General features: G+C 38.3%; 1 protein-coding gene across 2 annotated transcripts in view; it reads right to left on the reverse strand.

Moving 5' to 3' along the window:
* Positions 1-800: 800 nt before the first annotated feature.
* URI1 (URI1 prefoldin like chaperone) overlaps positions 801-13,542 on the reverse strand; it is a 57,710-nt gene continuing 44,968 nt past the window's right edge. Inside the window, exons 7-11 of one of the 2 annotated variants that reach the window (XM_050923087.1) lie at positions 10,240-10,420; positions 8,620-8,881; positions 6,935-7,077; positions 4,478-4,736; positions 801-1,605 (exon numbers count right to left, since the gene is read on the reverse strand). In XM_050923087.1, coding sequence (XP_050779044.1) covers positions 1,420-1,605; positions 4,478-4,736; positions 6,935-7,077; positions 8,620-8,881; positions 10,240-10,420 — 1,031 coding nt within the window. In that variant the 3' untranslated portion in view covers positions 801-1,419. The remainder of the gene's footprint in view (positions 1,606-4,477; positions 4,737-6,934; positions 7,078-8,619; positions 8,882-10,239; positions 10,421-13,542) is intronic. The other variant, XM_050923088.1, reaches the window with a different exon arrangement.

The raw sequence follows: 13,542 nt of genomic DNA on the forward strand, positions 1-13,542 counted from the left end.
TAAACATGATCATACATTTTCTTGTTAATTAAACATCTGCAAAAACAACTGTTTGCAATCTAGGCGAGTTGTTGGGTTGGTTCTGGGCAGTTTTAGCAAGGAAGTTGCATTTTAAAGCCAACTTAAAGATAAATAATGAGTTTTGGTTTTTTATTAAAAAAAATGTAAGGACAAAACTTTGAAAACTGGAAGAGATGTCTCCAGTTGCCCAAACTGGCTTCCTGGGTGAGGCAGTGGACAGTTTACACCACAGGAACAGAGACAAACCCGAGAGCATAGAATGCAAGAGCTGGCTAAACCCTGGCTCAAAATACTTTTCTGGGAGTAGTGTTAGTAGACTTGCTGTCCAGATGAGATGGCCAAGGCCTGGAAAGTCAGATTCTGGTGGGAACAAGAACTGTGCAGGGTGATGCACATGGTTAAATCCACAGAACCATGTCTATCTGCTGCAGCAAGACATTTTGCCTTAGTTCTCGGTGCCTTAGTCTGGTTAAGTTTTGAAATAAAATTGCAGCCATTAAGACATTTATCCTTAGCAGCCACCTTCTCTGGGCATTTCCATGACAATTAAAATATTATTTGATTGTATAAAAGAACGGGGGATTTTGTAACCATAGTCTGGGTCTATGCTCCTCTCCCTACGTGCATGTAATTGCCACTGAAATTAATGGGTGTTTGCTACACAAAGGGGGAAGAGAATAGACTGTGTCTTTATGCAATAGTGAGGCATTTCAAAGAACCACCTCTTTCCACATTTTATTTTAAATGAATAAATCAACAAAAAAACCAAAATTCACAGCTTTGTTTTTACTTGAAAAGTTTAATTTTACAAAATACCATTTTCCATGAAAGAAACTTCCCTGCAATGTACATGAACACAGCATTCTGTTTTAGAGATCTGTACAGTAAGATATCAGAGGTTTAATAGAAGGAAAAAAAACTGAATTTTTGCAGGTACCTACAACAATGTGGATACAAGAGTGTCTTAAAATGATAAAGCAAGTAATGAAATATAATTGTTGAATCACTTTGAAAAGTTTCTTTAAAACTGTCCAGATGGTAAGTAGGACATCACAGCTGATACAAAACTACCTGTATATTCAGGTTTACACATAAAACCAATGGCATATGAAGAGAAATCTTTGAAAAGTTATTCCAAGTGCTGTTATAAGGCAAACATATACAAAGGTGCTGACCACATACAGGGAAATTGACAAAATAAACTGAATATTGAAGTGTTCAAACGCTTACTTTTTTTTTTTTTAATACCACCAATAGAGGTCTATTAAGATAAACAATGCCAAATTAACATAAGATACCTTTTTACTAACTAGGTGTAATGCACATAGTTTTACATAATCTCAACAAATGTGAAACTAAGCGTTAATATTCAAACTTTCATTGTGTAGGCAACAGGGCCTAGTTTGTCTGTTGCATTCTGGCAGCTTTGAATTTTGAAATCCTCTTTGTAGTTTCTTCTGATGCCTCAGACAGAACTTCCTCTGATTTTCGCTCCGGAATGGTAGGCAGAACAGGGTGAGCAATGCTTGGGTGTGGTATTAAGGGAGACAAAGGCTCTTTTTCTATAACAGTTCCAGAAAAAGCCTACAAGAGAAAAGAAAACTCAGAATGAGCTAATAAAATGCAGATGTGAAGCTTTGCCCATAAGTTCATTACCCTATATTAGCCTTATTAGGATTGTTATTTCTTTTAATCGAAAGTAAAGAAATATCTTTAAATCAATGGTAGTTCCTTGAACAAGTAACCAAATTGTAATTAACCTCAAAATATAGCTTGTTCAAAGAAATCTGAATGAAAGATAGTGTTTTAAAAATACTACTTAATCACATTCCTAACTGCATAAATGATCTGAAAAAACTGCTTCCCACTGATACATGTTCAAGAAAATAAAATAGATGATGCAACAGGAAATTTCATCTTGGCTAACAAATGGGAAAAATTTTCAGATTTTAGGTCTGTCAGCATTTCACATCATATATCATATTTCATGGCTTAATATCTTGGCCTTTTCTAATTGCCTCAAGATGGCACCTGGAATACAAATTTACCTATATTTTGTTGGTTCTTATTTTTTCTTTCTTACCAAAAATAATCAAAAGTTGGTCAAGGCAGTTCATACTTAAGAGAACAACAAAAGACTTCCAATTCTTTTTTTCCTTTATAAATTTGAACTAAAACCATACATGCTAAATATTTTAAAATTACAATTTCCATTACAGCTTTTTTGCTATATTAAGACAAAGAAACAGCTAGGATATTTACAATTTGAAAAGCAGCTAAGAAGAAACGCTTTTTCATAAATGCTTTTAGTATCAGCCATGGGTTTACAGTAGGCATAACACTGTGCTTATGCAATATAAAATACTACATTTTCAAAAAGAAATCACATTATGTGCCAAAAATGAAAAATGGTTCAGGGCATTTCAGAAAAAAGGTACACTAATTTACACTCATGATTTGGTCATTATATTGGGTGGGAGGGAATAGATACCAGATTTATTGTATCTGCTCTTTTAAGAGTTACTCTGTTGCCAAGAAAAACACAGCAAAACAAAATAGTAACTCTTCTTGCAGTACCTGCAAAAAAGCAATGTTTTTCGTGCTGTACTCCAACAGCTAAACTAAGCCCAAAGCTGTGCCTGTTCAGCTGATTTGTTCAATAACACCAGTGTTATTTTTATAAAAGGGTGAATAAAATACAGCCACTGATGTTCTGCTGCATTAGGAAAAAAGAAAGACTCAGTACATGGCAAATGTTGCCAGAAAAATAATATACTTCAAACAACCATAAAAACAACTGAAAGCATAACAATATTTTTTTTTTAAAGTGAATGTCCCTTTAGTTCTGACTGGAGCATTTTGCTCAGTGTGATAAAAATACAGTGATACTGCAGATAATCATGCCCTATTCAGAGAATGAACTGATATAGGAATGATTTGTTATTGCAAAGCTGATAATAGCTCACCTGAACTGATCACTCTCCTTATAGTGTGTATGGTAACACCCATTGTTTCATGTTCTCTGTGTATACATATATCTTCCTATTGTATTTTCCATTGCATACATCCCATGAAGTGAGCTGCAGCCCATGAAAGCTTATGCTCAAATAAATTTTTTAGTCTCTAAGGTGCCACAAGTACTCCTGTTCTTTTTGCGGATACAGACTAACACGGCTGCTACTCTGAAACCTATTGTTTTACAGTGACCAAAAGTGTACTAGATGTTTAACATACAGAAGAGACAGTCTCTGCCCCAAAGAGATTACAATCTGTAGTGCTAACCCTGTAAAAGAATCCATGCCAGCAGATCCTTATGTCTCCACTGAATATCTTTAAAGTTAACGGGACTCTATGCAGGCATAAGGGCTGCCACATGCATCCCTCAGCAGCATTAGGTCTAAACAAATATAACAAAGTGGATATAAAGAAAAACAAAAGGGGCATGAGGGTTGCAACAACAGGACCATGTGGCTGTTTACCGAGTAAAGCACGCAATAGGGCTTCCATGAGTCTACTTTTTCTTAAAAATAACTATCTTTCCAGAAGAAACCATTTCCCTTTGAAGATGCCTTCTGTCTACAGAACTTCTGAAAATTCAATGTAACCTAACTTTTAAAAAATTACTGTAATTTTTCATAACAAAAACAGAAGTAAAATATTAATCCCATGCATGGCATAGCAGCAGCCACATCTCATTTCTGAACATTCTCAATGGTTTTCGCAATTACTCACCAAGCACATGCACTAGCGATGTACAATCTCTTTCATTAATTATAAGAAATTACCCAAGACTTTCCAAAGACAGGAAATATATTTGGTTTGGCTCTTCGATGGCATCTTGCCTGAAAGAGCAGGTTCTTCTTAAAGGCCGGAATGCCAGAAGCTGAGCTCTATGTCCGCTGGACAACTTCCTCCCTCCTCCTATCATGGGACTCTGTAAACACTCTGATGAGCCCACCGACACCATTTATTTTAAAATATAAAATAAGCCCTGGAGGTTCTCCAGAATCAATGTGTTAGCATATTAAGAGCCTACAGTATACACAAAATCACCTTCCCTCCCTCAGATTAGCAATTATTAAGTGGGAATCTTGCATGATCCAGGATTTTGTTACCCTGTGGTGCACCTCAGAACTTAAATTGTGGGGAAGTCCCAGAGTGTCACTAAATTCAAAAGCCATGAAGTCAATATGCTCAGTAGAAGGGATACTGTCTACTGCTACACAAAAGTGGCAAATAGTCAGCTCAGCTGGTTATCCCACAATGAGAGGAAAAGGATAAGTGCAGGGAGAAGAATGGGCCTTCTGGTAGTCTCTCGCCAAAGTTGAGAGAGGTAGGGAGAGCTGGAAAATTAGTTAAAAAGAAATTAAATAAACTGATGGTAAAGGCAACTACACTATCCAGCATTTTCCTTTTTATCACTGCCAACAATCAATAATTAATCAAAAAAATGTACCTCAAATGTCCCTGATAAGGTTGAAAGTTTTTTTGGAAGATGCTCCTGCCCCTCCTCCTCTTCCTCCTCCAAGATCCCTTCACTGTTGTCACTGTAAGTAGCTTCATCATAGCTAATACTCCTCAGAACTCCTCGTCTGTCATCAAACTCAGCAGCACTGCTCTCACTGGTATCACTACAAACACTATTCTCTCTGCTTCGAGACTTCAAAATTGATTTACGAGGGACATATTCTCCATTCACAACATCAACAAAGACTCTATAAAGGAAAATGTTAGCTTTAATAAACTATTTCAGGATCAGATGACAAATTTACAGTGATCTCACTTTGTCTTTTGTACAAATTAATTACGATTTGCATTTCTAACTTTTCAACTGCTGTATTACAATACCGTACCTTTAAAAGATACAATAAAGCATTTTCTTTACTAATGAACATGGAGTAATTCCGCAACCCAAACACTGTCATGCCTCTATTAAAGGATTGGCTGGTATACTCCTCTTTTTGAAGAATGTGTATAGCTCTTAGACACTTGACAGAACAGCTTGATTTGCAAAATGTAAAGAAAAATTATAGTCACAAGATGATTTTGAGGTTTTTATTTCCAGAAACCAAATAGAATGTTGTGATAACAGAAGGCTTTCTAGTGTGAAATCATTTTCAGATGTAGAATATAAAAACAAGTGCTTGAAACATTTACTTGCACAGGACAAGGAAGTTTTCTCAGGCAAGTGCCATAATTTTCTGCAGAATCTACACTTTCACTAAAAATAAAATAAGTTTTTAGTTCATAGGTTCTGAAGAAACTTTCCAAACATGAACAGTGTGAACTGTCACAGAGTCCTCTTCCCGAGTCTACAGATACTGTTCCCATCCCTCTGTTGCTGCTCACAGCTTTCCCAAACTGTAATGATAACTGACCAGCGTCTATTATTTTCCACTGCTGCTCTTAGAAACCCTATGGGTAGCTATAAAACCAACGGGAATCAGGTCAATTTAGTACTGCTGCAGCTTGCCAGAGGAAGAGGTGGGTACTGGAACTATTCACTAGAGAGGAGAATTCAAAAACAGGTGAGGTACATTAGGAGACACCTCAACAATACTACCTCACAATAGCTGGGGGATCTGGGAATGAGCAGTGAACTGTGGGGTTTAATAGTGCAGCACTGAAATCAGTGAAAGCTTTGCCACTGACTTAACTGGGAGCAGAAGCAGGCTCATAGAGGAAAAAGTACAACAGCTTCCTTTCAACAGCTAGAAAGCGGGATTTTTTTGTTTGTTTCTTATGAGTTTCACACTTTCTACTCACTTACTAGCCTAAGACTACAAAACATACAGATCCTGATCAGGGTTCAAAGACAGCACCATAAATCACTAAACTTTCTCTTGTCCCAGCAGTTGTATAGCTGTGACTAGGCAGTGAGCTAGACTTTTCACCTCGATGTTGCCTCTGAACAGGTTTTCAAAGGTATTTAAGTATGTGAAGACATAGATAGGTGCCTAGTAAGTACCTAGAGGCTTTTGAAAATTCTAACTCTCACTGACTGCAATAGGATCTAGGTGCTTTTGAAAATCCAATAGGTGCCTGTCAGCACCTTTAGATACCTAAATACCTTTAAAAAACTGGTCCTATGTCTCAATCTTACTTTTGTCCTTTGTGCAGTCCTTTAGCTATTGGAGGTCTGGTCAATTTTTCTTGCCCTTTGAAGGAGGGGGAGGAGTGAATGGATAAGGAGTAAACAGATACGGTGTGTGTCTGTGAGCAGATGGGGAAGAGAAAGACTGGAATTAAAAGCTGGAAAAGATGGAAAAGGAGAAAAAGAGAAAATTTTGTAGGGAGGGACGAAATGAGAAAGAATATACCAGAGAGGACGTAAAGCACATGCTGAAAGGAATATGCTTGGCTGGAGGGAGAGAGTAAGAAAAGAGGAAGGAGACAATAATAACTCAGACAGATACCTCAAGGGAAAGAAACAATGGAGTGAAGCTAGAAAGAGAAAGAAGGCATAATGTGATGGACATGATCAGTTATATTTAAAAAATATTTAAAAGAAAGTTGATTGACAATATGTTTAAACAATTTGCAATGAGCCATTTCCTTCCTTTAAGTTGCAGAAGATATGGCATGATGCAGTGGGGTAAATTTTAAAAGCACTGCTAAAAGGAATTATGATTGGCTATTAGTTTGAGAAAATGTAACTCTCAGCAAAGCAGCATGCAATAGCTATGAAGTGTGGCAGTTTAAACATGTGACAACCATGCAGGAGACACAAGTGTTCACTTTTTAAGATGTACAGCCAGTTCCAAATGCTTCTTTTGGGAGACACTGGGCAGCTCCATATTTGGGTAAGATTTCAAAGTTGCTGCAGGATGCTTCAAAGAGGACACAAAAGAAGGCCTTACTTTTCAAGCATGCTATGGGAAAAGGAGGGCAACCATCACTATACATTACATACCGGTAAATGTCTGCTGGTGTTTTGATGTTAGGCAGTTCTGGAACCAAGTGTCCATTGCCATTGTTATTCTTCCTTTTACGTTTGGCCTCTTCTTTCTTTTCGCTAAATTTCAAAGTAGTATTTTTTCCTGTGTTTATTCTTACCTGGAAATTAAAACACAAATTGGTCTAGAGTATACAAATCAAGCAATCACGAGGGCATGGATTAAGTCAGTTCATATCCAAGCAGCTGGGGAGCTAAACAAAATGTATTGACAGTGATATTCTCAGTGCTCACTGTCTCGATATTATGTGCAAAATTCATGTGCATTAGCACTTAGTGTCAAGAAATAGCTTCTTGCACCAGGATGGGGATAGCTCGGTAGTTTGAGCATTGGCCTGCTAAACCCAGGGTTGTGAGTTCTATCCTTGAGGGGGCCATTTGGGGATTTAGTTGGAGACTGGCCCTGCTTTGAGCATGAGGTTGGACTAGATGACCTCCTGAGGTCCCTTCCAACCCTGATATTCTATGATTGGGTAAGAATAAACAACCTGATTATACATCCTAAACCATTAATTCCGACCAACAGCTTAGTTTCCCTTGAATGTAAAAGGCATTTTTAGAACACCTGGGCCAGGGATGCTACCTTTTAGAAATATATGAAATAGTACTGGCAGTGTGAAAACTTTAATATCACTTTTTGGTATCATTTTAGAGAATTCATGACTGAATTGGGAGGTTTCAAAACACAGAGCAGCAAAAGAAACCTTCTGAAATAAAAAGCCAAATTAAACTTTGTCTAGTCAGGGTCCTAAATACAAGACTAGCCATGGAACTTATTGTCAAGGTTTCACATGAATATTTGACATAACACCTTGAATTCTGTGATAGCTTTTACATTTTACAATATTGCATGTCTAAAATAAATATAAAATGCATTTTCAGAAGAAAAAAAAAGATTCTAGGGCTGTAAGTAGCACAAACAGTTAGAATTCTGCTGCAGTAACATTTTAGATGTGCTATTAGAAGTATAATCTATGGTTAGATTCCAATGACAGATAAACTAGTAGCTACTGACTGTTTCTGTCAGATGAGAAAATTCTAGCTATTAAAGATGCAAGAGACCTATTAGGACATCTAGTGCTCTCCCTCACTCCCACCCTCAACCCCACCAAAGCAGTACATCTACTAGTGTTTTGTCCATTACTTTTTCAACTCCCAAGGGATGGGATCTTCCACCATTGTCCTTGAGAAATTGTTCCCAATTATAAGTCAGAAATATGTCTACATTATTTCTTCATGAGAGAGTCTTCTTTTCACACTTCCTTTAGCGTTTAACTTCAGCTCTGGTAGGCAGGATGACTCCCTCAAAAATACATTGCTGCTGCCTCTTCATTTGACTATAGGAGTTGCTCTAGATAACACCTCACTCACTCTCCCCATAGGATAAGGATGCTGCTTTCGTTGTGGTTCCTGCCTCTTTAAACCTAGTAAACAAGGAATTGGCTTCAGCTCTGAACTCTGAAACCATCTTACCTATGTGAGATAGGTCCTTTTTTCACTCATTAAAGCAATAGTATACTTTATAATCCGGCGCTATGGGGTACACTATTTTCAGTAAAGCATGTAGTATATATACTATCTACATTAGATGGAGATAAATACATAAAAAGTAACAGTACAACATAAAAAGTAATAGTACAAACCCTTTTAGGTTCAACAGTATGAGAGAAAAATATAGTTGGTACAAAATGATCAACTCCTAAATCATCTTCATCATCACTGTGATAATGACTTCGGCCATTAACTTGGCCACTGAACAATTCTGAATTTGTTACTTCTTTCTGTACATTGTCCTGAGTAGTAGAGTCTTCCACTCTGTGTACCACATTCAGATCTGTCTTATCTTCTTTCTCCTCTTCAGAGGAGGTTGTATCTTCTCCATTTGCCTCAATTGTATCAGGTGTCCTACAAATCGCAAAAAATACTTAAGGAAAGAAAACTAATCAACACATATCATAACCTAACAAGATAATTTACAGAACAACATATGAAGCCACTTTTTCTTCTGAGATGAGATTTTCTGGAAGAGGTTAGGGAAGAACAATATCATGCATGATATAATTTTTTTTTTAAGAGCCAGACTGTGGAGCCCTTATTCATAATGGAACCACTTCAATAAGGAAATGTTTATCAATGCAAACAAGAGAGCCACAATCTGGTCCTAAATCATAATTTTTGCTTTAGGACCAAAACAGCTCTAAGGATGGTCATTCACCATTAAAAGAGTTGTTTACTCAGGAGCTGTACACAACATTACAGAAATACAAAAGGTCCCACTATAATACTAGCTTACCCATCTTGTACACTTTGGGCCAAAGTCTCTCTTGCAACCAAGCTCTAATCAATGCAAGAGACAGATGAGGGTGTCAGGGAGCTGGTTACAGCTCCGTGATCAAGGGCCTTTCTGCAGTAGCCCCAGGGCCTGTGAAAGTAGCTAGAGAGCTGCTATAACTCACACCCTGGCACAGGTCTCAAATGGCCCCTATGCCACTGGAGGATGGGAGTAGTGGAACTCTACTGTGCAATGCTCCAACCTCCTTTCCATGTTGTGCCCTCTATGACGGGCACAGGAGGGAGGCAGCAGTTGCAGGAGCTGCCTCTGCCATTGGGTAGTTTCCCTATGCCAGGAGAATGAGGGGATTCCTTCCTGGACACTTACAGACAGATACCAGCTCCTCTGCACCACTCACGGGCTGGATTCCAGTAGAAAATCAGGCCCTTTATGTTCCAACCTTCTTCACCCTACCCTCTAATAAGAGTCCAAGTTAATTCTTTTAGTTCTCTCTATCTATCTGTGTGTTTATAGGCTCCATCACAGTAGTATCCAAACTCCTCACAAACATTAGACAGTTTACTCTCACATTATACCCTTGAGTTACGGAAGTTTTATCATCTCCATTTCATAAATGGGGAACTGAGGTATACAGAAATTAAATGTATCCTGATCACACAGAAAGTCTGTGGTAGGCAGGCTCTGTACACAGATCTTCCTTTATTTTGAGCAGCTTATTTTAAGTTTCACATTTTATTTATTTTTGTGAATTTTAAGGTATTAAAAAGTATCCAGAGTTCTGAATGGATGTTTTTAGGATTTTCTCAGTTTATAATGGAAACAAAATCAACAACCATACACTTTTCAACATGCAGCAATGCTCCTCAACCATCACTGATTTAAGCAAATCAACTGCAAAAAGCACCTATTTGTTCATACTAGTAAGGATTTTAATTACATCTTTCAGCCCAAACCTGCAACAGTAATATACCTGTTAAATTCACCCAGCATCTCTTCTCGTCTCTCAAGCTCTTCCAATCGGGCCCACAGTTCCTCCTCAGATTGGGAATAGCCCGTGAACTTTGTATCCATTCCATTTTCTTGAAAATGTACCTCAAAAACATCGGACACTTTTGGCTTTGAATGAGGCTTGTGAGCAGTTCTGTGTTTTCCTGTGCAAAATAAATAAATGGTATTAAGCCAAAACATTTTCCATTTCAAATTACACTTCTACCCCGATAAAATGCTGACCTCGGGAGCCAAAAAATCTTACCGTGTTATAGGTGAAATTGTGTTATATCGAACTTGCTTTGATACACTGGAGTGCGCAGCCCCCCCACCCCCGAGCGCTGCTTTACCATGTTATATCTGAATTCGTGTTATATCAGGATAGAGGTGTACTGCTGAATTGTTTAAGTAATACTGTCAGTGAACCAGAACATTGTCACAGGATAATGCTATGGCAAAACAGAGACACAGATCCTGTGACACTTCTATTACAGTGGTTTGGCACCTCTCACTTGATTTAATCATTTCCTCTAGTGGTGCACTAGTGTGACAGTTGCTTACTGTGCCCATTAATTGGGGTAACAAACCTACTTTGTACTTTGGCTCACTTGGGACCAACTATCAATACAAATAGATATTTTTTAAATTTATGAAATACACCAATGTTACCTAAAAATTAGAGATGGTTTACAGGACAAACTGGGAAATATAGCAGGAATCCATAGTATCTGGACATCCCTCTTTGGTAACTAACAATTCACTTCACTCAACAACAAAAAGCCATTTTTAGCTTTAAAATCTTAGTTTTCTAGTAACAAAAATAAAACCTTTAATGCTTCAGAAGCGGCTAGAAAAATTTGCTCTTCGATGAACAGCAGCCACAGGCAGTCACTGTGGACATATCTATTCAAATGGTAAACACATTTGTTTCCAGACTCATAGACTTGAAGGCCAGAAGGGACCATCATGATCACCAATCTGACCTTCTGCACATGGCAGGCCACAGAACATCACCCACCCACTCCTGCAATAGGTCCATAGCCCCTGGCTGAGTTACTGAAGTCCTCAAAACTTGATTCAAAGACTTCAATTTACAGAAAATCCACCATTTGCTCTAGTTGAAACCAGCAAGGGACCCCTGCCCCATGCTGCAGAGAAAGGTGAAAAAAAACAGAGTCTCTGCCATCTGCCCTGAAGGAAAATTCCTTCCTGACCTCACATATGGTGATCAGTTACACCCTGAGAACGTGGCTGAGACCCACCAGCCAGACATCTAGGCAAGAATTCTCTGTAGTAACTCAAGAGCTTTCCCCATCTAACATCCTATTTCTAGCCAATAGAGAGATCTGCTAATAGCAGACATGGATGGGCCATACGCTATTGTGGGCAATTTCATCATATCATCCCCTCCATAAATGTAGGGTTTTTCAAACAAGTAACGTTTTTTGCTCCCCCTACTCCTCTTGGAAAACTATTCCAGAATTTCATTCTTCTGATGGTCAGAAACCAACATATAATGTCAAACCTAACCTTGTTGACGGCCAGTTTCTATCCATTTGTTCTTGTGCCAACATTGGTGCTTAACTTAAATAATTCCTCTCCCACCCTGGTACTCATCCCTCTCATGTATTTATAGAGAGCAATCATCTCCCCCCTTAGCCTTTGTTTCGTTAGGCTAAACAAGCCAGGATCCTTAAGTCTCCCCTTGTAGGACAGGTTCTCCATTCCTCTGATCCTCTTAGTAGCCCTTCTCTGCACCCACTCCAGTTTGAATTAATCTTTCTTAAAGATGGGAGACCCGAACTGCACACACTATTCCAGATGAGGTCTGACCAATGACTTTATTACATTGGTAATAAAACTTCCCTACTGCAACTGAAAATACCTTGCCTAATGCATCCTAGGATTGGCTTTCTCCTCCTCTGTTACTTCCAAGTGTTAAGTCCCCAGCTTACAGCAACAACTCTTGTTGTTAGTCCCTCTTTGCACTATTACATTTCACTCTATTTCTATTATTCCAATTGTCAAGATTGTCCAAATCTTCTTATGTGATATTCTAGTCCTCCTCCATATTGGCAGTATCTCCCAATTTTATGTCATACACACATTTTTTCAGCATACTCCCACTTTCTGTGCCAACGTCATTATTGAAAATGTTAAATAAAATTGGTCCTAAGACAGATCCTTGAGGAACTCCACTAGTAACCTCCATCCAGCCTGATAGTTCACCTTCCAGTATGACCCACTGTAGGCTTCCCTTTAATCAGTTCCTTACCCACTTTTCAATTCCTGTATTACTCTTCCAATTTAACTAAATATTGTCTGTGAAACGGTATCAAATATTTTACTGAAATCCAGATAGAAAAGATCTACTGCATTTCTTTTGTCTAGAAAATCAGTTATCTTCTCAAAGAAAGAGATCAGGTAGGTCTGGCACAATCTATCTTTTATAAGACTATGTTGTATTTCATACCAATTACTGTTAAGCTCCATGTCTTTACTCTCTCCTTCAAAATTTGTTCCAAGACCTTGCATACAACGGAGGTCAAACTTGCAGGCCCAAAGTTTCCCAGATCACTTTTTTCCTTTATTTAATATAGATACTATATTTGAAATTCTCCAGTCATAGGGTACAAGCTTTGAGTTTATGGATTCATTAGAAATCCTTGCTACTGGGATCACAATTTCATGTGCCAGTTCTTTTAATATTCTTGGAGGAAGATTATCCGAGCACTCTGATTTGGTCCCTGTGACAGAGTGCAGGGAGAGAGTAGGTGAGCCTCCACTTAGGTCACCTATATGCTAATTAGTGCCCCAGAAGAAGCTGATTGGGGGTAATTATCTAATCAGGCTGATGGGCTAAGAACTCAATTGGCCCAATCAGCCCAGGGATGATAAAAGAGGCACAGGAAGGAAGTGTAAAGGGGAGAGAGGGAGGAACAGGGCTAGTGGAGTCTAGTCATACAGAGGCCTCAGATAGGAGACCTTAGAAATTTTAGATACTGTTCTTGGCTTCCTCAGAGATGCAATCATTTCTATGTCACCAAGAATGATGACCAAACTAACAAAGCCAGGCTTTCCCTAGTGCAGTTGTTAATTAATATCATTTGGATATTTGTCTCTGGATCTCAGAGAGTAAAGGATCAATGCATCAACAGTGATAAAACAAGCAAACAATCTATCCTGACATATTTTCACAAAGAATAAGTTAACTTCAAGAAAACACAGCTAATGAAGGTATAGGATACAAGAGAGGATACATAGACCATAGATGAAATCTGAATCA

This window comes from Gopherus flavomarginatus, chromosome 14 (genome assembly GCF_025201925.1).
Source record: "Gopherus flavomarginatus isolate rGopFla2 chromosome 14, rGopFla2.mat.asm, whole genome shotgun sequence".
NCBI classification, from domain to species: Eukaryota; Metazoa; Chordata; order Testudines; family Testudinidae; genus Gopherus; species Gopherus flavomarginatus.